General features: G+C 49.4%; 1 protein-coding gene across 1 annotated transcript in view; it reads right to left on the reverse strand.

Moving 5' to 3' along the window:
- Nucleotides 1–23,338, reverse strand: part of LOC144821908 (E3 ubiquitin-protein ligase TRIM39-like) — a 77,673-nt gene that overhangs the window by 37,447 nt on the left and 16,888 nt on the right. Inside the window, exons 2-3 of the mRNA XM_078679057.1 lie at nt 15,053–15,148; nt 1–108 (exon numbers count right to left, since the gene is read on the reverse strand). The exon at nt 1–108 is cut by the window's left edge and continues 24 nt beyond it. Of these exons, the coding sequence (XP_078535183.1) occupies nt 1–108; nt 15,053–15,148 (204 nt within the window). The remainder of the gene's footprint in view (nt 109–15,052; nt 15,149–23,338) is intronic.

A 23,338-nucleotide genomic window follows, 5' to 3' on the forward strand; every position in this document is an offset into this window, starting at 1 on the left:
TCAGGAGAGAGACTGGTGCATTCTGGGAAGACCCGGGACCACCTGCTGCCTCTTCCTGTAGACCAGCACAGCTCTGCGCCCTGGGGCTGTAGAAGATGTGTCTCTCCACTGCAGGGGGGGAGAAGCAGGAGAGAGGGGAGGGGGAGAGGGGGGAGAGGGAGAGAGGGAGGAAGAAGCAGGAGCGAGGGGAGGTGGGGAGGTGGAGAGGAGGAGAGGAGGGAGAGGAGGAGAGAGAGAGAGGGAGGGGCAGAGGAGGGAGAGGGGGAGAGAGGGAGAGAGGGGAGGTGGAGAGGAGGGAGAGGGGAGAGAGGGAGGGAGGGAGAGAGAGAGAGAGAGAGAGGGTGGAAGAAGCAGGAGAGAGGGGAGAGGGAGAGGAGGGGGAGAGAGGGGGAAGACAGAGAGAGGGAGGGAGAGAGGGGGGAGGGAGAGAGAGAGAGGGTGGAAGAAGCAGGAGAGTGGGCAGGTGGAGAGGGGAGGTGGAGAGGAGGGAGAGAGGGAGAGGGAGAGAGGAGAGGTGGAGAGGGGGGAGAGGGGAGAGAGGGAGACAGAGAGAGGGAGGGAGAGAGGGAGGGAGACAGAGAGAGGGAGAGAGGGAGAGAGGGGGAGTTGAGAGGAGGGAGAGAGGGAGGGAGACAAAGAGAGGGAGAGAGGGAGAGGGAGGGAGAGAAAACAAAGAGGAGAGATCACGCGAGGAAGGACGGGGTGAATTTCGTTTCCTGCCCACACTGCAGGCCCTAATTGTCTTCTAATGACTCTAACCAAGCACTTCTTCAGCACTTTCCACCCTCGAGTAGAGCGGTACAGGGTGTGAGGCATGTTTAGCTTCGATGCTCGATTGAAACTGTGGGTTTCTTATCCATCACAAGATGCACAATTCTGTATTTCTGAATGTAGCTGCCTTCCTCTGCTTTTTAAAACTGAAGTGAAACATGTGTTGGTGATAATCACAGATAAGTAAGTCGAGCTGCGCCAGTACACGTGCTCAGATATATACACACCGCCTCTATCATAGCCCAGCTCTCCTTCCTCGCGTCTAATGTCCATAGTAGTTGCATCGGTACCCTTGCCCCACAACCCTCCACCCAAATGATACACAGACAAGTATGTTTGGGAATAAAAAGTTGCAGGTTTATTTGTGGTACAAATAACAGAGCGGGTTAACTGACAGGCGACCCCTCCACCCCTCCACCCCTTGTTGCAGGGCGCGCGCATCACCACCACCATATTTATGTTGATGGCTTGATGGCGGCGGCGGGACCCAGACGGTGAAATCAACAAATTTGGCGGCCGTTTGCAAGACCATTGTATATGCAGCCAGTGGCGGGTAATTGATCGAGGCCACTCTACCCTTCTCGTCGCGCGCATCACCACCACCATATTTTTCGTTGATGGCTTGATGGCGGCGGCGGGACCCAGACGGCGGATAACCCTTCTGACTGGTTGCGCGCCTCAACACTACCATATTGAAGTTGATGGTGGCGACGGGCCCCACACGGCGGAAAAACATTGCGACTGATCGCGCGCCTCAACACCACCATATCTAGTAGGTGGCGGCGGCGTTCCCACACGGCGATCAGCATGCGGGCCCCCACCCCACGACCCAGGCCACAGAGAACTCCCACAAACAATGGCGACCGGTCATCATTGAAATTGATGACGGCGGCGGAGCCCACACGGCGAGCAGCATGAGGCCCGCGTGATCTAACTGCAGTTCGCCCTGTACTGTTGCAGCGGGGCAAACCTTTCCGTTATTGTACATGCGCCTCACCAACACCAATCTGATTTCGGTGACGGAGGCGGGCCCCACGCGGTGATTTTGGTGGCGGGCCCCACGCGGCGGAGCATACGGCCCCCCCGACGACCCCCCGCCACTTAGAACTCGCAACAACAAATGCGACCGGCCACAAAGTGGGATCCGAACCCACGCCTCCAGAGTAAACCATGCCCTGAACGCAGCCCCTTAGACCACTCGGCCATCCTCACCTACCAGAACTCGCACATACAAAACTGCCTCAACATTGCGACTGGCACACGATGATCGCATCGTTATTAAATGCACCGAACGATCACCGCCAATAAATACTCGTCTCGAGTTGACCTCCGCCCTACACTCGGCTACGACTGGTCGCGTGCGTCCTAAGACGCTACTCTTGTTTACTAAATCTATATTCCCACGCGGACAATGGCGGCGGACCCACACGACGCTCCCCGCCACTGCCTCGCCTTTAAACCCGCCGCTGCCCCGCCTTAAAACAGGTCACCCCATTTACTCGACACATCCCCTTCCCAATGGCGCCATAACTCGCCGCCCGTACCCACGCACGCAAACGCCTTAGTCCCCACAATACCAAACTCGGATCAAAGGCTCCCCCGTGGTAAACCACGGAGCCCTGTCGACTCGGATATACCGAGGACGGGGCTCAGGGGGGGAGGCGTAGATGATCCCTTACCTCCTTGGAGGGGAGTAAAATTGCGGGCCTCGCGTCCGGCGTCGTGGGGGGAAGTGAGGGAGAGGAGGGGGCTCGGGGCCTGAGACTAGGCTGGCGAGGACAGCCAGGAGCGACCGACGGGGACAAGGGGCAGCAGCAAAGAGGGCGCCAAGGAGGAAGTGCGCCCCATATCAGTACAGCCAAAAGGGGGGGGTGGCCTGGATGTCCGGCCCCGCCCACCCACCCTCCCCAAGGCGGGCCTGCGGTTCCCTGCGCACTACTACGGGGTTTGCCCTCCTATGGGGTCCCCTGCAGGGACCGCGGGCCTCCCGCAGAAGTGCGGGCCAGAGGTTTGCGGTGGGCGGAGCATCTGTTGCCTCCATTGACAGACACTTTCCTCTGATGCCCGCTGGGCATGGGGCGTCAGAGGAAGGGCATTAGACTGGCTGCACTATCGAGGGGGGCGTCAGAGGGAGGGCATTAGACTGGCTGCACTATCGAGGGGGGCGTCAGAGGGAGGGCATTAGCCTGGCTGCACTATCGAGGGGGGCGTCAGAGGGAGGGCATTAGCCTGGCTGCACTATCGAGGGGGGCGTCAGAGGGGGGGCATTAGGCTGGCTGCACTATCGAGGGGGCGTCAGAGGGAGGGCATTAGACTGGCTGCACTATCGAGGGGGGCGTCAGAGGGAGGGCATTAGACTGGCTGCACTATCGAGGGGGGCGTCAGAGGGAGGGCATTAGACTGGCTGCACTATCGAGGGGGGCGTCAGAGGGAGGGCATTAGGCTGGCTGCACTATCGAGGGGGCGTCAGAGGGAGGGCATTAGACTGGCTGCACTATCGAGGGGGGCGTCAGAGGGAGGGCATTAGACTGGCTGCACTATCGAGGGGGGCGTCAGAGGGAGGGCATTAGACTGGCTGCACTATCGAGGGGGGCGTCAGAGGGAGGGCATTAGACTGGCTGCACTATCGAGGGGGGCGTCAGAGGGAGGGCATTAGACTGGCTGCACTATCGAGGGGGGCGTCAGAGGGAGGGCATTAGCCTGGCTGCACTATCGAGGGGGGCGTCAGAGGGAGGGCATTAGCCTGGCTGCACTATCGAGGGGGGCGTCAGAGGGGGGGCATTAGGCTGGCTGCACTATCGAGGGGGCGTCAGAGGGAGGGCATTAGACTGGCTGCACTATCGAGGGGGGCGTCAGAGGGAGGGCATTAGACTGGCTGCACTATCGAGGGGGGCGTCAGAGGGAGGGCATTAGACTGGCTGCACTATCGAGGGGGGCGTCAGAGGGAGGGCATTAGGCTGGCTGCACTATCGAGGGGGCGTCAGAGGGAGGGCATTAGACTGGCTGCACTATCGAGGGGGGCGTCAGAGGGAGGGCATGAGGGGGCGTCAGAGGGAGGGCATTAGACTGGCTGCACTATCGAGGGGGGCGTCAGAGGGAGGGCATTAGACTGGCTGCACTATCGAGGGGGGCGTCAGAGGGAGGGCATTAGACTGGCTGCACTATCGAGGGGGGCAGAGTAATGCCCTGTTTTTTCCCCACAACCTGGCAGTGAGGAACAGAACAAAACAATAATGTCCCCCACACTCTGCGTGAAAACTCCCAAGGTGTGGGGGTCCTTAGTTTTTGGGTTTTCAAAAACAAACTCCCACTTTGAGAGTTTGTTTTCGAAATACAAAATAATGTTAACGTTTGTGGACGTCAGTCCAATCCAACAGCAGCCGTACACCACCCGTGTGACCTTGAATGGAAAGGCCGTGACGCTGGATTGCTGGCCGGGGGTCATCTCTGAATCTGACAGACAGGAGTCTATCAGGACGGCGGATGGGCTGTCCTCCGCCATTCTGTTGGACAGAATCCTGACCTTTGAACTTTAAATTAGACTATGGTTAAAATGAAAAAAAAAAAAAGAAATAGCATCTCGGGGGCTCATATATGAGCCTTTGCGTCACTTTTACACCGCTGGTGCGTCACTTTGTGTGACGCACCAGCAGAGTAAAAAGTGCGCCTTGTTGCACATTTACAAAGTGACACATCTAGGTAGATGCGTCACTTTGTAAACCCCTGCGCCACATTATACATGCCCCAGGTATAATGTATGCAAGTGGTGCGTTTTGACGCAAGAAAGCGTCAAAGAAGTGACGCAGTGAAATCTATAAGATTTCACCGCGCCATTTCTTGAACGCTAATGCGTCAAAATCTTACGCCTGCCTCATGGCAGGCATAAGGCTGACGCAGGCCCTAGCAACATGGGACTTGCCCATGTGAAAGGACACATTGCTGGAGTTGCGTCACTTTTGTGACACACTCCAGCATTGCGTCACTTTTGCGCCTACAGATACGTCAGAAATACTGACGTATCTGTAACTCCTTGCGCCATGATGCGTCATACTGTAAATATGACGTATCATTAGTGTCGCAAGGAGGGCGCAATGAGAAGTGACGCATCGCTGCTTTCACGCAGCGATGCGTCACTTTTCATAAATGAGGCCCCTGGTACACAAATCATTTGCGCCTGTCCTTTAAGCGGAAAGGAAAAGCCTCCAAAACTGGTGGGGTGAAGGGGCTTTTCCAAGGGAAAACAAATCCTTTAAAAGGATTCCTACATAGTGGTCTGTTTGTCTCCTGGGCACCTAGAGACCCCCTTGGGGATGATTTGTGCGCCATATAAATATAAATAATAAAAGAAAATTAAAGCGAGACCAAGTGGTCCCATGCCAGGTGATATTTCTATCCAGAATTGTATGCTCTGTACAATTACACTTGCTGAAATCCATTTCCGTGGTCGTAATTCAAAATTGACAAAACATTTCCAGGAGTACTGTTGGAAAGTGTTGAGAATTTGTAAAACGTGTAAATCTGCCCCAATGAAGGGTGTAGAGCTGTAGACAAGATCATAAGAATCTGAAAAACAACCAGAATCAATGACAATCTAGATCCTAGGTGCCTGTGTGCGTACTGTCCCTTGAAAGGTGCTGTCCACAGGGCGGGCTTTCTGGAAGACGCAGGATTCACTGTGCGGGGGGTGCCTAGAGGTCCCTAGGATTCCTAGTCCCCCTTCCAAGGGGCACTCCTGTGGGCACAGTGACTGTGCTCCGCCTCTTTGTACCAAGTTTGTAATACTGCACAGTCTCCGAGAAACAGGGACATTTGTATTAACATTTCACGCAACGCAGCGCAGCGCAGTGCGGCGCAGCGCGGCGCGGCAAGTGATGTTGCTGCTCTGCACTCCGTGAAGAGGAGAGTGCAGAATGGGGCTATATTTTCAAAGCTATGGCGCAGTTCTCCAGTACTGGGGTATCTTTCATAGATTCACATGCTCGTATCAAGGTCAATCTCGATATTCATCATCATCACAACAACAGCAGTCCTACAAGCAACCTCCTGCAGGTTCCTACAAGCGCTATAGAGGCAAGACTGCCTTTAGAGGCAGAGAGAACACCAAGAAACAGTGACAAACACCCAGTGCCAGCCACAGTTCCCACCTATCCTAGCAAACTTGGTGGAAGAATTCCCTTATTCCTCCCGAATGGTCAACAATAACAACAGAAAGATGGGTTTTAGATATAGCCACCCCAAGGTCCTCCTCCCTCTCATCTAAACAAACTGTTGTCTCAGATAAAGATAATGTTGCACAAAAGAGCTATCGAAGTGGTACTGGGTGTACCGCGAGGAACAGAATGTATTCAAGGTTTTTCCTCATAAGAAAGAAATCAGGAGAATGGCGTCCCATCTTGGACCTTCGTTGCCTCAACAAATTCCTGAAAAAGCAAACCTTTCATATGTTATCTTTTCAGGAGGTCATTCAATTAGTAAATTAAGAAGATTGCATGACTACCATAGACATTCAGGACGCTTATTTTCATATCCCCATTTTCCCCAAGCACAGGAATGTATTATGCTTCAGAGTGGCTGGCATGGATTATAAATTCCAAGTTTTACCATTCGGCCTTCATTCAGGGCCCTGAGTGCTCATCAAGATCCTGGCATCTGTGGCGGCTCACCTACGACAGGTAGGGATTTTAATCTACCCGTATCTGGACGATTGTCTCATAAAAGCGAAATCCTTGGTAGTGGCAAACAATCATACTCAGAGATGACTCTCTCTCTTCCAGTACTTGGGTCTCTCCATCAACCTTCCAAAATCTCAGAAAAATTCCCTCAAGAGTCAGAATATTTTTAATAGCGCCTTGATGCCTATGGGCAAATTTGCGCTTTATAAATCCTTACTCACTCACTCCACTTTGGACACTCCCCTGGCGAAGGCCTTCACCTTGCAGTGTTGTTTAGCGTTTTAAATTCCGAATGAATTTTCCCGATTCATACCTTTATATAAGTACAATTGTGTTGCCCTTATATAGGCATAGAAATCAAGCCCTTATTTAGGCGTAGCGCATGCTACCCAAATACAGGCCAGGCTACTTCCATCCGTTCACCAAACGTCACAACGATTTCTTGGAAAACCAGACTCTTAAGCAGAAGTGACTTCCCCTAGCCTGGATATTGATTTCTCCAAGAACTCATTTATTATTCATGAACATCTATTACTTAGGGGTTCATTCATGACGTTCATATGCCCGACTTTACGTCAAAGGTTGTATTCCTAAACACCTTCAAGGTATAAATATACCTTCACTTGCTATTGCAAAGCACGGTGTGGTTCGGTGCAGTTCGACTACCTACTTGCCCGACGCAGTACGCTACAGAAAGTGCCAAAGAAGCTGACTCTCCAGCTGACGCACTGATCGAAAGCTGTCTTCCTCTGCTGAGATTCCAGCTCCAGTGTTTCTGACTCCCCTTGCGGGGTGTTGGGAAATCGAGTCCGAGACAGAGATACCAAACCTCCTTCATTCTAAGGTATGGAGCTGATTAGAACCTAGAGAAACCTTTGGCAAATTCTTGGCAAAACTAAACCTGTGCTAAAGACCATACTTACTTCTTCCCTCGTACTAGACCTAGGTTAAGTACATTGGGGTAGGCATATTTTACAAGCACCAGTTGAGTATTTTTTGTCTGTGTAATTTATGTATGTATTTTTATATGGCTAGAAACCATACAATTCTATTACAGTATTATTTCATATTACTGTTCACGCTGTACACAATATACTTTGCATTCTGTCTAACGATTGTATCAGTTCACCTCTCTTGCATGAGAAAGAAGACTGTTCAATAAACCCTTTTTATTGTAACGCCCGTCTCTCTATTTTCTCTGTAACTCTGTAGAAACGAAGCATTCATGATTGACTAATAGTTATCTATTGTTTCCACGACTCAGAAGATATTTGTTCTAGTCCTAGGGAAACAAAGTTGTCATGTTTATGCGGTTGTCAGGAACTAATCCCTTCTTGTATATTCAAGAAAGTTTCTAGTGACCTCTGAGCTAGCTGACACTCACTATTAAGTTTAGTATATTCGATAGAGACATACTGACCTCAGTCCTATGTCATATCTATAAGGTATAATATTCCAATGCGCAGAGCCTATTGGGAATACAGGAACTACACTACATGGCGCCCAACGTTTGGTAAGGCACTAATTTAACGCTAGATACAAATGTAACTCAGTCGTGCTTTTCTCAGAGACCCCTTTATCCGTAATACTCCAATAGACGTCTGGAGTGGGTAAAGGGATAATATCCGCCATAGCTGAGTACGACGAAAATCCTATGTATTCGCTTTTTGGTTTTATTCAACTTTGAAGGATACAGTGTTCCAAAATATTGTGCACCTTATCTTTGTTTCCTTGAAACTTGCTCTGCAAACTTTCAGTCAACAAAATGTCCCTAACAGGGGATAACAATCCCGGGACAAATGGAGCTACAGCCGATGATGCCGTACAAGCTTTAGACTATACAGGTTTCCAAGAACCCAACAAGGATGCTGTATGTATTCCTATAAATTTAAGGAAAGCCATCACAATAAAACTTATAAGAAATGGCCTAACATCGAGAGGTGGTAGGATAGTTTTTGTGATAGAGGCATATGAATATCACCAGACAGAGGTATTCTATTCATGGATAGTCTTCCCTGAAGCAAATCCAATAACACGTGTTTCACTTCTACAAAAAAGATGATCCACCGGAGGAATACATTCCCTTCGAGGATATTGAAAATACACTCACATTCCAAGAGCATGCGTCTGGTTTAAAGGCGCCCTAAAACATTTAAATCACATTACCAGGCGCGGCCCACTAGGTCGACCAGGAGCAACACGGCTGGCCTTATAAAGCTATACACCTGACCCTGACATTGATTCAATGTCGGACGAAGATTTACTTAGTAGCATACAAAATGTAATTGAATTATACAGTTAAACCTCAACTGTCTGACACAAACACCTGTGACATTCTTCTCACAACCTCACCTTTCCTACAATCACAGAGACCTGAACTGCTGCAGCATGATATAAAATAAGAGGCATCGAACACCAAATTTTTACAAACACTCACAATGTACTTTGCAATAACCCAAAACAAGCATCGCAACCCTATCACTACAATTAATCTCTACTTCAAAAAATCACACTACGGTTCTGTCAACTTCACATACTGACAATGCAAAACTTCTTTTAAAAACAACTAACACATGAAAATACCATCAAACACATTTCTACTAACATTCTTTCTCTATCCCCCCGGCCTGGACGGCATGGGAATCCGACCTGGGGCTAGCTTTGGAACCGGGGCAGCGCAAACGCATAGGCACCCTCACACGAAAGGTGTCGTGTAACGCAAGGTTTAAATTGATTCATTTTAATTTTATGCACCGCACTTATGTGACACCGGTCACCCTGAGACGTATCTCCCCGGAAAAAAGGGACGATTGTCCTAGATGTGGTGAGGCGGGAGCGGCCTTCCTCCATCTGGCCTGGGACTGCCCGTTGGTCAAAGCATTCTGGCGGTCAGTGGTGGAGCGCATTCGTACGATTACCGGTCTCCGGATGGAGCTGACTCCCCTACATTGTTTGTTATCCTTGGTCCCCAAACCCAAGAAACGTAACCTGTCGTATAAGATGTTACAACTGCTATTGGTGTTGGCGAGGAGAAGGGTAGCGATTACATGGATGGGACAGAGGGCCCCAGAGGTGTCGCAGTGGCTTAGAGATGTAGGGGAATGGACCCTAGCAGAGGAAACTTTCATGCAACACGTGCGCAGGGATGAGAGGCTACAAGACGACCTGCTTGCATGGAGAATGATGCGTGTGGTGGGAGCGACTGCTGAGGATTCGGAGGGCACGAGTGCGGAGTTGTTCACCCCTGAGGGTACGGGGTCCGAGAGCGAGGGTGGAGAGGAGGGGGAGGGAGAGTACTAAATTGGTGTAGGGCCTGGCCTGCCACGCACGTATATGTTCACTCATGCTGATGTTGTGTTTCAATCCAGGAAGGTTTTCCTTCTTACTCTTGTCAATCGTTGCTGTCTCTTCTGCCCCTGGGAGAGCCATACTGAGGTAAACGAACTGTATACACATGGTTTTTCCCACTAGATGCCAGTTTTGGGGGGAGGGGTTCTATCGGGGAGTTGGGGGGTAACCTAAATAAAAAAGAATACAAAAGCGGATCAGATTATTCTGCCGTACAGATGCATTGCTATGTTTTCCGTCTGCTTTGACGCGCTACCACCTACTGCCGCCCGGCCTTCGGGATGTGGGCTGATGGGCTGTGTGATACTCAACTGTAGAATTTAAGTTTATGGTAGTTACGAATGGCACTGTCGGTATATTTGTTTTATTGTATATGAAATGAATCTGCAACAAAAATAAAGTTTTCAAAAAAAAAAAAAACATTCTTTCTCTACCCTCTTTCTACTTTACAACTGTATCCTACCTTACAATTACAAGCTTTGCACTATTAAGAAACACTATAAAACAAAGTTATCAATCTCTACATTTAATTAAATATCAAGACAGGCCTTTTGGCATAGCTAATGTTTATTTTACCTGTGTTTTTAGGTCCATGTAAAGACCTTCACCCTCCTGTTTCTCTCTCTTCTCCTGTTGTGGGTCTGGCTTGAGGAAGCTCTAGTTTTCTAGCAGAATGTAAACCAGCAATCCACAGAAGGAGGTCAGTAGGCCAGCTGCCCTCAGCCACTAGTTGCTGAGTGTGTCATTGACAGGCTCTTCAGCCCTCAGTACAGCCATTGTTTTGTGTATCTTTATCTCACGGTGTATGGAGTATCACCTGTGTGGTGGCATATGTTGATGTCATTGGTATATTAAGCATATGCATGTGTAAAGAAAGGGGCAGATTTTCCATTATTTCTGCTTCTATACTTGTACTATTTCATATGACCACTAGGGCCTGGTTAACAGAGCAAAAGTCTTGCTGCATGCAAGATAAAAAGGTGGCTGGGGTTTGAAACTAGGAGGAGGGGCTATTGAGCACCAAAACAGTGCAGATGTTAGCAACAGCTCAGGTGTAGTGTAAAGTGCAGGCACGAGCTGCTATCCCAAGAGATTACTAGATTACTAACACAGGTTGGGGTGACTGAGCTCTTAAAAGAGAGTACTAGCTCAATCACCCATGCCTGTGCGACTACTCTATTGGGATATCTCATTCACCCCAGCCTGTGTCACTACTCTCCTGGGATATCTCAATCACCCCAGCCTGTGTGAGTACTCTCTTGAGATATCTCATTCACCCCATCCTGTGTGAGTACTCTCCTGGGATATCTCATTCAGCCCAGCCTGTGCGACTACTCTCTTGGGATATCTTATTCACCCCAGCCTGTGCGACTACTCTCCTGGGATATCTCATTCACTCCAGCATGTGTGAGTACTCTCCTTGGATATCTCATTCACCGCAGCCTCTAAGAGTACTCTCTTGGGATAGCACAGTCGCCCCATCCTGTGTGAGTGCTTTCTTGGGATATCTCATTCACCCCAGCCTCTGGGAGTACTCTCTTGGGACATCTCATTCACCCCATCCTGTGTGAGTACTCTCCTGGGATATCTCATTCAGCCCAGCCTGTGCGACTACTCTCCTGGGATATCTTATTCACCCCAGCCTGTGCGACTACTCTCCTGGGATATCTCATTCAACCCAGCTTCTGTGAGTACTCTCCTGTGATATCTCATTCACCCCAGCCAGTGTGAGTACTCTCTTGGGACATCTCATTCACCCCATCCTGTGTGAGTACTCTCCTGGGATATCTCATTCAGCCCAGCCTGTGCGACTACTCTCCTGGGATATCTTATTCACCCCAGCCTGTGCGACTACTCTCCTGGGATATCTCATTCAACCCAGCTTCTGTGAGTACTCTCCTGGGATATCTCATTCACCCCATCCTGTGGGACTATTCTCTTGGGATATCTCATTCACCCCAGCCTGTGTGAGTTCTCTCCTGGAATATCACATTCACCCCGGCCTGTGTGAGTACTCTCCTGGGATATCACATTCACCCCAGCCTGTGTGAGTACTCTCCTGGGATATCACATTCACCCCGGCCTGTGTGAGTACTCTCCTGGGATATCTCCTTCACCCCAGCCTATGTGAGTACTCTCCTGGGATATCTCATTCACCCCAGCCTGTGTGAGTACTCTCTTGGGATAGCACAGTCGCCCCATCCTCTGTGAGTACTCTCATGGGATATCTCATTCACCCCAGCCTCTGTGAGAACTCTCCTGGGATATCTCATTCACCCCAGCCTCTGGGAGTACTCTCTTGGGATATCTCATTCACCCCAGCCTGTGTGAGTTCTATCTCGGGATATCTCATTCACCCCAGCCTCTGTGAGTACTCTCTTGGGATATCTCATTCACCCGAGCCTGTGTTAATACTCTTTTGGGATATCTCATTCACCCCATCCTGTGTGAGTACTCTCTTGGGATATCTCATTCACCCCAGCCTCTGTGAGTACTCTCTTTGGATAGCACCGTCCCCCCCAGTCTGTGCAAGTACTCTCTCGGGATATCTCCTTCACCCCGGCCTGTGTGAGTACTCTCCTGGGATATCTCATTCACCCCAGCCTATGTGAGTACTCTCCTGTTATATCTCATTCACCCCAGCCTCTGTGAGTACTCTTATTGGGATATCTCTTTCACCCCAGCCTGTGCAACTACTCTCTTGGGATATCTCATTCACCCCATCCTGTGTGAGTACTCTCTTGGGATATCTCATTCACCCCAGCCTCTGTGAGTACTCTTGGGATATCACATTCACCCCAGCCTCTGTGAGTACTCTCATGGGGTATCTCATTCACCCCAGCCTCTGTGAGTACTCTCCTGGGATATCTCATTCACCCCATCCTGTGTGAGTTCTCTCTTGGGGTATCTCATTCACCCCAGCCTCTGTGAGTACTCTCTTGGGATATCTCATTCACCCGAGCCTGTGTTAATACTCTTTTGGGATATCTCATTCACCCCATCCTGTGTGAGTACTCTCTTGGGATATCTCATTCACCCTAGCCTCTGTGAGTACTCTCCTGGGATATCTCATTCACCCAAGTCTGTGTGAGTACTCTTGGGATATCTCATTCACCCCAGCCTGTGTGACTACTCTCTAGGGATATCTTATTCACCCCAGCCTCTGAGAGTACTCTCTTGGGATAGCACAGTCCCCCCCAGTCTGTGCAGTACTCTCTTGGGATATCTCATTCACCCCGGCCTGTGTGAGTACTCTCTTGGGATATCTCATTCACCCCAGCCTCTGTGAGTACTCTCATTGGGATATCTCTTTCACCCCAGCCTGTGCGACTACTCTCTTGGGATATCTCATTCACCCCATCCTTTGTGAGTACTCTCTAAGGATATCTCATTCACCCCAGCCTCTGTGAGTACTCTTGGGATATCTCATTAATTCCAGCCTATCTCCTGGGATGTCCCCTTCATCCCAGCCTATGTGAGTACTCATCTGGGATATCTCATTCACCCCAGCCTCTGTGAGTACTCTCATGGGATATCTTATTGACCCCAGCCTGTGCGAGTACTCTCTTGGGATATCTCATTCACCCCATCCTGTGCGAGTACTCTCTTGGGATATCTCATTCACCCCATCCTGTGCGACTACTCTCTTGGGATATCTCATTCACCCCATCCTGTGTGAGTACTGTCTTGGGATATCTCATTCACCCCACCCTCTGTGAGTACTCTCATGGGATATCTCATTCACGCCATGCCTGTATGAGTACTCTCTTGGTATAGCTCTGTCACCCCAGCCTGTGTTAGTTCTCGCTTGGGATATCTCATTCACCTCATGCCTGTGTGAGTACTCTCTTGGGATATCTCATTCACCCCATCCTGTGCGACTACTCTCCTGGGATATCTCATTCACCCCATCCTGTGTGAGTACTCTCCTGTGATATCTCATTCACCACATGCCTGTATGAGTACTCTCTTGGTATAACTCTTTCACCCCAGCCTGTGTTAGTTCTCGCTTGGGATATCTCATTCACCTCATGCCTGTGTGAGTACTCCCCTGGGATATCTCATTCACCCCAGCCTCTGGGAGTACACTCTTGGGATATCTATTTCACCCCAGTCTGTGCGACTACTCTCTTCGGATATCTCATTCACTCCATCCTGTGCGACTACTCTCCTGGGATATCTCATTCACCCCATCCTGTGTGAGTACTCTCCTGGGATATCTCATTCACCCCATGCCTGTATGAGTACTCTCTTGGTATAACTCTGTCACCCCAGCCTGCGTTAGTTCTCGCTTGGGATATCTCATTCACCTCATGCCTGTGTGAGTACTCTCCTGGGATATCTCATTCACCCCAGCCTCTGGGAGTACTCTCTTGGGATATCTCATTCACCTCATCCTGTGTAAGTACTCTTTTGGGATATCTATTTAACCCCAGCCTGTGCGACTTCTCTCTTGAGATATCTCATTCACCCCAGCCTGTGTGAGTACTCTCCTGGAATATCTCTTTAACCCCAGACTGCGGTGACTACTCTCCTGGGATATTTCATTCACCCCGGCCTCTGTGAGTACTCTCCTGGGATATCTCATTCACCCCAGCCTGTGCGACTACTCTCTAGGGATATCTCATTCACCCCAGCCTCTGTGAGTACTCTCTTGGGATACCTCATTCACCCCATCCTGTGCGACTACTCTCCTGGGATATCTCATTCAACCCATACTGTGTGAGTACTCTCCTGGGATATCTCATTCACCCCATGCCTGTATGAGTACTCTCTTGGTATAGCTCTGTCACCCCACCCTGTGTTAGTTCTCGCTTGGGATATCTCATTCACCTCATGCCTGTGTGAGTACTCTCCTGGGATATCTCATTCACCCCAGCCTCTGGGAGTACACTCTTGGGATATCTTATTCACCCCATCCTGTGTGAGTACTCTCTTGGAATATCTCATTCACCCCAGCCTGTGAGTACTCTCCTGGGATATCTCATTAACCCCAGCCTGTGTGAGTTCTCGCTTGGGATATCTCATTCACCTCATTCCTGTGTGAGTACAATATAAACCAATGTTTAAGGCAAGATTTTAAGTCAGACATCACTGAGGAGGCCAGACAACCAAACTGTAATCCTGTGGTTACAATGTAGAATTAAGGCCTTTGATTTCTTTTTATCTGCAGTTTTTCTAATCAAGTCTGTGGCAGAGAGGCTCTTTCACGTGCCACTGAGGGTTGTAGGGAGTCTGAAAGTCAACTCCACGCTTCTTACCCATTCGGTAGAGCACGATGTTTATGAATGTGGCGACTGCAACCATCACTCCCAGGGTTATAACTTGTGTCCTTAAACGAGGGATCTCCCGGCCACCTGGAAAGGAAATCACAGAATCCTGCATTTAACTTTCTTTTAGGAGTGGATATCACCATCTTGTAGTTGGAGTACAAAATCATAGGAAAACTTGTAATAGCCTCAGTTAATAAGTGTCATGTTATTGCAATGAATATTGGGATGTATTAAGACTGGTCACTGAGTCTCAGTGTGTGCCAAGACTGGCCACTTGGTCTTGGTGTGTACAAAGACTGGTCATCGAGTCTCAGTATGTGCAATTAACATTCACTGAGCCTCAGTGTGTGCCCCAAGATCACTGAGCCTCAGTGTGTGCCCCAAGACTGCTCACTGAGTCTCTGTATGTGCCAAGACTGCTCACTGAGTCTCTGTATGTGCCAAGACTATTCACTGAGTCTCAGTGTGTGCCAAGATTAGTTATTGAGTCTCCCCCTGTGCCAAGACTGAGCACTGAGTGTCTGTGTGTGTGAAGTTCAGTCACTGTGTCTCAGTGTGTGCCAAGACTAGTCACTGTGTCTCAGTGTGTGCCAAGACTAGTCACTGTGTCTCAGTGTGTGCCAAGACTAGTCACTGAGTTTTGTGTGTGCCAAGACTGGTCATTGGGTCTCAGTGTGTGCCATGTACATTCACTGAGCCTCAGTGTGTGACCCAAGACTGCTCACTGAGTCTCTGTATGTGTCAAGCCTATTCACTGAGCCTCAGTGTGTGCCAAGACTCGCCAACGAGTCTCAGTGTGTGCCAAGGTTAGTTACTGAGTCTCCCCCTGTGCCAAGAATGGGCACTGAGTCTCCGTGTGTGTGAAGACTAGTCAGTGTTTGCCAAGGCTAGTCACTGTGTCTCAGTGTGTGCCAAGACTAGTCACTGAGTTTCGGTGTGTGCCAAGACTGGTCATTGAGTCTCAGTGTGTGCCAAGAACATTCACTGAGCCTTAGTGTGTGCCCCAAGATTATTCACTGAGTCTCAGTATGTGCCAAGACTCACCAATGAGTGTCAGTGTGTGCCAAGACTCGCCAACGAGTCTCAGTGTGTGCCAAGACTCGCCAACGAATCTCAGTGTGACCAAGACTCGCCAACGAGTCTCAGTGTGTGCCAAGACTCACCAATGAGTGTCAGTGTGTGCCAAGACTCGCCAACGAGTCTCAGTGTGTGCCAAGACTCGCCAACGAATCTCAGTGTGACCAAGACTCGCCAACGAGTCTCAGTGTGTGCCAAGATTAGTCATTGAGTCTCCCTCGGTGCCAAGACTGGGCACTGAGTCTCCATGTGTGCCAAGAGTGGTCATTGAGTCTCTGTGTGCCAAGACCCTTCACTGAGTCTCAGTGTGTGCCAAGCCTGGTCACTGATACTCAGTGTGTGCCAAAGACTCTTCATTGAGTCTCTGTGTGCCAAGACCCTTCACTGAGTCTCAGTGTGTGCCAAGCCTCTTCACTGAGTCTCAGTGTGTGCCAAGACTGGTCACTGATACTCAGTGTGTGCCAAAGACAGTGTGTTCCATGACTGTCCATTGAGTCTCAGTGTGTACCAAGACTAGTCACTGAGTCTCAGTGTGTACCAAGACTCGCCAACGAGTCTCAGTGTGTGCCAAAACTCGCCAACGAGTCTCAGTGTGTGCCAAGACTCGCCAACGAGTCTCAGTGTGTGCCAAGATTAGTCATTGAGTCTCCCTCGGTGCCAAGACTGGGCACTGAGTCTCCATGTGTGCCAAGAGTGGTCATTGAGTCTCTGTGTGCCAAGACCCTTCACTGAGTCTCAGTGTGTGCCAAGCCTGGTCACTGATACTCAGTGTGTGCCAAAGACTCTTCATTGAGTCTCTGTGTGCCAAGACCCTTCACTGAGTCTCAGTGTGTGCCAAGCCTCTTCACTGAGTCTCAGTGTGTGCCAAGACTGGTCACTGATACTCAGTGTGTGCCAAAGACAGTGTGTTCCATGACTGTCCATTGAGTCTCAGTGTGTACCAAGACTAGTCACTGAGTCTCAGTGTGTACCAAGACTAGTCACTGAGTCTCAGTGTGTACCAAGACTAGTCACTGAGTCTCAGTGTGTGTCCATAGACTGCTCAATGAGTCTCATTGTGTGCCAAGACTGGTCACTGACTGTTCCCTGAGTCTCAGTGTGTGCCAAGACTGGTCACTGACTGATCCCTGAGTCTCAGTGTGTGCCAAGACAGGTCACTGAGTCTTGTCGTGCCAAGACTGAAACTGACAACAATGCATGTAAATTAATAACATAGGCCTATCTTTTATTTTTGATAAACTGGTTTTATTAAGTTTATGCATTGGAGAGCAGTACAACACACATTGTGCACAGCAAGGAAGGTCACATCATATAATTGCAAGGCATTTACACAGAGTTGGCAAGGTATCCCACAGCAAAGCGACAAGAACATTGGCTGTAGCATCTTCGCCCTCAAATACTACCATACAGTTATTGACCCAGCCATTTCCTTCATTCTCGGTTGTGCTTAAGGGGAAAACCCCTGCCTTGTCCACTGGCATCTCCTGCAGGGCATACCAATCTACCCACCTGTGCCACTGGGTAAGAGTGGCTGGAGAAGATGATCTCCATCGGGCACGTTTGCCCACTGCCAGGGCAGTCCCCAAGAAGGAGCGGGCCGCCGTCGTGGCTCCAGAACCCTCCAGGGCACCAACCAGGAGCATTAAAGTGGAAAGAAGGACCTCTCCCCCCATATAATCTCAGCCATTTCTCTCACCACCTTGAGACCATTACTTTTGGATTAGGGAGCAGTGCCAAACCACATGATAGAAGTCAGCAGGGAGCAAGAGGGGTCGGGGAGAAGTCTCGCCTGATACATCTGAACTGGGGAGAGATAGGCTCCATATAATTAGTAGGTCTGGAACAGGCATAACTTGGAAGAGATTGCAGTAGTTCTTGGTGTCATCAGGGCATCCCATTAGCTGTCGTCTTCCAGTGGGCCTATCCATGTCTCCCAGAGGTTAGTTATCCCTAAACCGCCGTCATAGAGACCCCATTGACAATAAGTAAATGCGATACGGGCCCTCAAGCTACGCCATAGGAAAGAGGCTGCAATCCTATCTTGGGATCGAAACCAGCTCCACGAGAGGGAGAGCAACTAGTTTTGAAAGATGTGGAGGAAACGGGGCAGCACCATCATTTCGTAGAGGGTGATACATCCCATTACGTTTAGCGGAACAGACTGCCGCTTGAACCTTCCACACCATGGTTCTATATTGAGGGACCAGGCCATCTCAGGGTGCAAGGTGACCCATATGCCTAGGTATTTAAAGGAGAGACGACGATGGGTACGGTGTCTTGCCAATCGAAACAGTCTCGGGAGGGGGCCAGTGGCACCAATACTGACTTAATGGGATCTACCCAAAGACCCGATGCCGCTTCAAAGCCTCGCAAGAGGTGAAGGCAGCGGGCCCGCTCTACGCTGGGTTCGCTAGATAGAGCAGAACATCATCAGCATACAAGGCTATGCGATCCTCATGACTGTCACTCCACCTCCAACCAGGGAACTGTGCATCTACACGAATCATGATTTATCTGACCCCCCTCACCGCCGCAATAGAATACAGGGCTAGCATGCGCACTAGTCAATGCGAGGTCCTTCATAAAGCATGCCCTAGGTTTTAATCTGTTTGTTGAAACCCAGAAACCCTTGATTATCTTTATGACTGAAACTTGGGCGGATGCTGTTTCAAGCTCAGAAATACTCACAGCGATTCCACAGAGACTGTTGCGGGAATCAGGGGGGCGGTTTAGCAATAATATATTGGTCTGACCTTATTGTTCATTGCCCTCCATTAGCATCCTCTATCTGTGAAGCAGCCTCTTTTCATGTTGAAATATCAAAAACACAAGCCCTTAGAGGGGTTCTTTATACCAGCCGCCCGGTCCACCAGCCAATTTCACCCATATATAGGCAGCCTATCTGCGGCAGATGGTTTGCGAAATGATCTAATAGTCTATAGTGAGGAGATTTTCATTTCCATAAATAGTCTTTTCTAGATCTGCAGGTTGCAGCAAACTATTGTCCTATTTCTCTTTTGCCCTCCCAGTGAAAGCCAATGAAAAAGTGATGAATTCTCAATTAGTTGCGCAAGTCCAGAAGAACAACTGCTTGGAGTGCACTCAATTTGGTTTCCGTGCGGAGCACAGCACGGAAAGGCTCTCGTTAAAGCCACCAAAGAAATTCAGATGACTCTCGACCAAGTAGGTAGAGCTGTTCTTGTCCTGCTCAATCTGTCAGCAGCCTTTGATACTGTTAATCATGGGCTGCTGATGGATCATCCTAGCGGAATAGAAGTATCTCGAGGAGCCTGGGAACTACTGAATGACTTTCTTAGCAACCAGTGGTTAATCCCAGTGACTTTACATAATCCATATATTCCCAGCCATGTGGGGTCCCACAGGGATCATCAGTTAGTCTGACCCTATTCAATGTATATGTTACTCCTCTGACAGAGCATATATGATCTTTCGACTTCTCCGTCACCTCTTACGCCGACGATACACAAGTCGTCATTTCACTGGGTCCAGGGGATTTAGGCGGCGCCTGCAGATTTGAGGACGGTATGCAGGCCGGCAATTTATGGAAGGTAAAAAACCGCCTTAAATTAAACTCAGCCAAAAGTGAGGTTCTGAGTTTTGGAGACAAACCATCTTTTTGGTCTCCTTCATGGTGGCCACCCGAGCTCGGCCCTCTCCCTGTGCCTGTTAGGACAGAAGAAATCTGAGAGGGATTTTTAACGCTTCTTTAACTCTTTCTGACTAGTTAAATGCAGTCACATCTACAGCTTTTTACACACTTAGAGGCATATTATCAACAACTAGCGATATTTATCGCTAAATAAGCTTCGCTAATTTTTTTTTATCGCCGCGCATCGCCGAATTTTATCGCAGAGATAACATGCTGTCAGCAACGTCTATCGCTAAAGCAATAAAATTTCCGGCGATAGCGGCGAAATGTGTGGATATCGCTGGAAATCCAGCGATATTCATGGATTATCTCTAATAAGGGCTTAGCCTGAATATCAACCTCCCATTGGATATACAGGCTAAGAACTGGTCTGAGCAGGCGTTAGGTTTTGGAGATATTCGCGCTTAGCGCGAATATTTCCATCACTACATCTGTGTTGATAATAGGTGATAGCGATGTTAGCGACTGCTTTCGGTCGCTAACAGGTTGGGTACGCCCACTTTGCATGTCATTAGCGATAAATATCGCTGACATGCAAAGGGGGCCCCGAACCGCTCGCTATCACCTAAAAGCTGTCGCAAACTGCTGTTAGCGACAGCTTGCTAATAGGGCAATAAAATTATCGCCGCATAGGGCGATAATCTCATATCGCCTGCCTTGATAATATGCCCCTTAAACTCTTGAAGAAGATCTGGCCGTACAATGCTGTCCATTTGCAGAAATGAGCTGTCACTGCCTTAGTGATGGCAAAGATTGATTACTGCAATGGACTTTATCTCAATGCTCATCAATCTGTACTGAATAAGATGTGGGTGCTGCAGAATGCAGCAGCTCCTCTTTTGTTTAAAATTTCTAAACACCAATCTGTCCCTGGCTTCATTAAAGAATTGCATTGGCATCCGGTCCAACAGAGAACGGTCTTTAAAGCACTTTTATATCACATTTAAAGCATTACATGGCCAAGGACCAGCCTACCTTAAGAATAGTTTCAACTGGTATATCCCAGGCAGGTCCCTTCGTTCAGCCTCTTCCAAACCGGTGAATGCACTTTTGAAAAGGCTGGGAGGAGAGGGATTGGTCTGTAATTGGTTGGATCGCCGGAGTCTTTTCATGAGCGGTACGGTTTTTGCTGTTTCCATTTTATTGGCACAGTAGCTGAGGAGAGGGAGGTATTAAGTAACTGACTCACCAGTGAGTTAATGGCTTCTGCCCCGCAGGATAAAATAAAGGAGGGACCCGGATCCGAAGGGGAGCCTGATTTGAGGCGACTTAGCGCTAGAAGAGAGTCTTCCATATGAATGGGAGAAAAGAAATCCAAGAAGCTAGCTTTACCTTTAGTGATGGAGAATGATGGAATAAGATCTGGACAACTCTCTCCCACAATCACCTTCTTGTTGCAGTCTACTACCTCTGTGCTATAAATGCCTCTTCAAAGTCGATTAGAAGCAATGCCAAGTCTGTCGGTAGGCGGTGACAGTGGGCCAGGGCCACATAAAGCCTCCGAAGTCAGTGTCGCGTGCTTCGAGTCGGCATAAAACCACACTGGTCTTGAGGAACCAAAGTGGATAGGACCTCCTTGAGGCGGGTAGCCAACAGGGTCGCCAGGATCTTAACTACCCTGTTATGTAAATATATTGGGTGATAACAGACACACAAAGTGGACGGATGTTGTGTCTTGAGGATCACTGCGATTGTGGCGGTGTCGATTTCTGCTGGAAAGGGACCCAATTTTCTCACATCCTCATAATGGTAGGAAGTTGTGGAGTCAGAATATCTTGAAATACCAGGTAATATTCTGCAGGGAACCCGTTATACCCTGGTATTTTACTGGGGGCCACAGCCGACAAGGCTTGCTCGAGCTCCTCAATGTTGAAGGGCTCGTTAGACCTGAAATCTTGGTCTGTGAGAGGCAGGGAAGGGGAACATCATCAATAAACTGACTGGGCAGAGCTTGATCCCTTTGGGGGGGCACTGTATAGTTGGTGATAGTAACAGGCACACACCTTCATTTTTTCAGGGAGGGACTAAAGGGAGTCCCCACGTTTGCGGTAATCTCAAGCATGATTCTGTTTACCTGGTGGTGGGAGGCCAACCAGTATAATAACTTCCCATTTTTATCCCCCAGTCCATACACTCTTGGCATGCCGTAGATGCTTTGCGGCCTCTACTGATTGGAGGCAAATTTCTTCATGAAGAAGGGTCAGATGTCGGGTGGTATCTCTCGCAGGGTTTGTCGCAAGTTTGGCCTCAAGGGGGAACGCTCAGGCCTCAAACTGGGTAATGTCCAAAGAGCAGGCCGGATCCTGCGCACAGATGCGTCCTTTGGTGAACCCACATATCGTGGCTTTGCCGGCTGCCCAGAGAGTACCAGTGGTGGCCACAGAGCCTTCATTATTGTGGAGGTATGCTTGCAGCTCCACACTTAGAGGATGAACACTGGGCCTGATTCACAGAACTAACTTAAGGCAAAATCCTAAACTTACTACCATTTTGGTATTCACAGAAGGCACTTACTCATTTTGTTATTCACAGAAGGCACTTACTCATCAAAGAGTAAGTGCCTTCTGTGAATACCAAAATGAGTAAGTCAGTGTGAGTCAGAGTCAGGAGTCAGAGCAGGAGGAAGCCTTGCAGTCAGAGCGCTTTGGGCCTCTCAATTGCGAACCAGGAGAACAGTTGATATGATGGCATACAGGATGTGATCATCGTCTCCAGAACGTTCGCCGCTTGCTGAGGCTCGCCACCAATACTGGCAGCCGCACTAGGCAAAGGAATTTGTTTAGGATTACAGAGGTAGTCTAAAGGTGATGCAATAAATGCCCCAGATCAACTGCCATATTACATTGAAATTCCTCTGGTACAATTTCCCACAGTGCAGGGAGCAGGGAAGGCCAAGGGGAGGACTCTCCCCATCTACAGTCCAGGGGAGCACCAACTGAGACACCTTTCTAGAGGCAGGACGTCCTCACTAAGAAAGTCCCAGTTCCACAGTGGGTCCTAGATGATGGGTGAAAGGTGGGTGACTCCACAGACTCCACCCGGGGAGGTGGGGCAGCAAGGATAATTGAAGCCTATGAAGTGGGGTGCCCCCCACAGCAGAAGAAGGGGGGAAACCCAGAGGGACCCCACCATGCCCCCAAATACTGGTCCAGGCACAGCAGTCGACAGGCAGTTCCACCCAGGGGGTGCCCATTTATTGCATCTCTAGGGTGGGCCGTACAGGTGACGCAGATGGTAAAACAGGTTTCCGTGCCCTCCAGGACCCAAACACCAGGTTGGGGGATTCCTCAGGCGGGGACGCCCTACATCCTCTTGCCCTTCAGCACTGCAGAAATCAATGACCGCCAACCCAAACCCCCCAGCCGACACAGCTGTATGAATTCAGGCTGGGGGGGAGAGAGTTTTCGGGAGAACTTCAGGCTTCAGCAGTCTTCCGGAAGGGGGTAAAGGGAAGTGCCAGTGGCAGTTAATGAGACAGGGATCGGCACCCATCAGCGCCAACCAACTGACCTGGAAAAACAAGGGAC

This window comes from Lissotriton helveticus, chromosome 2_2 (genome assembly GCF_964261635.1).
Source record: "Lissotriton helveticus chromosome 2_2, aLisHel1.1, whole genome shotgun sequence".
Lineage (NCBI taxonomy): Eukaryota > Metazoa > Chordata > Amphibia > Caudata > Salamandridae > Lissotriton > Lissotriton helveticus.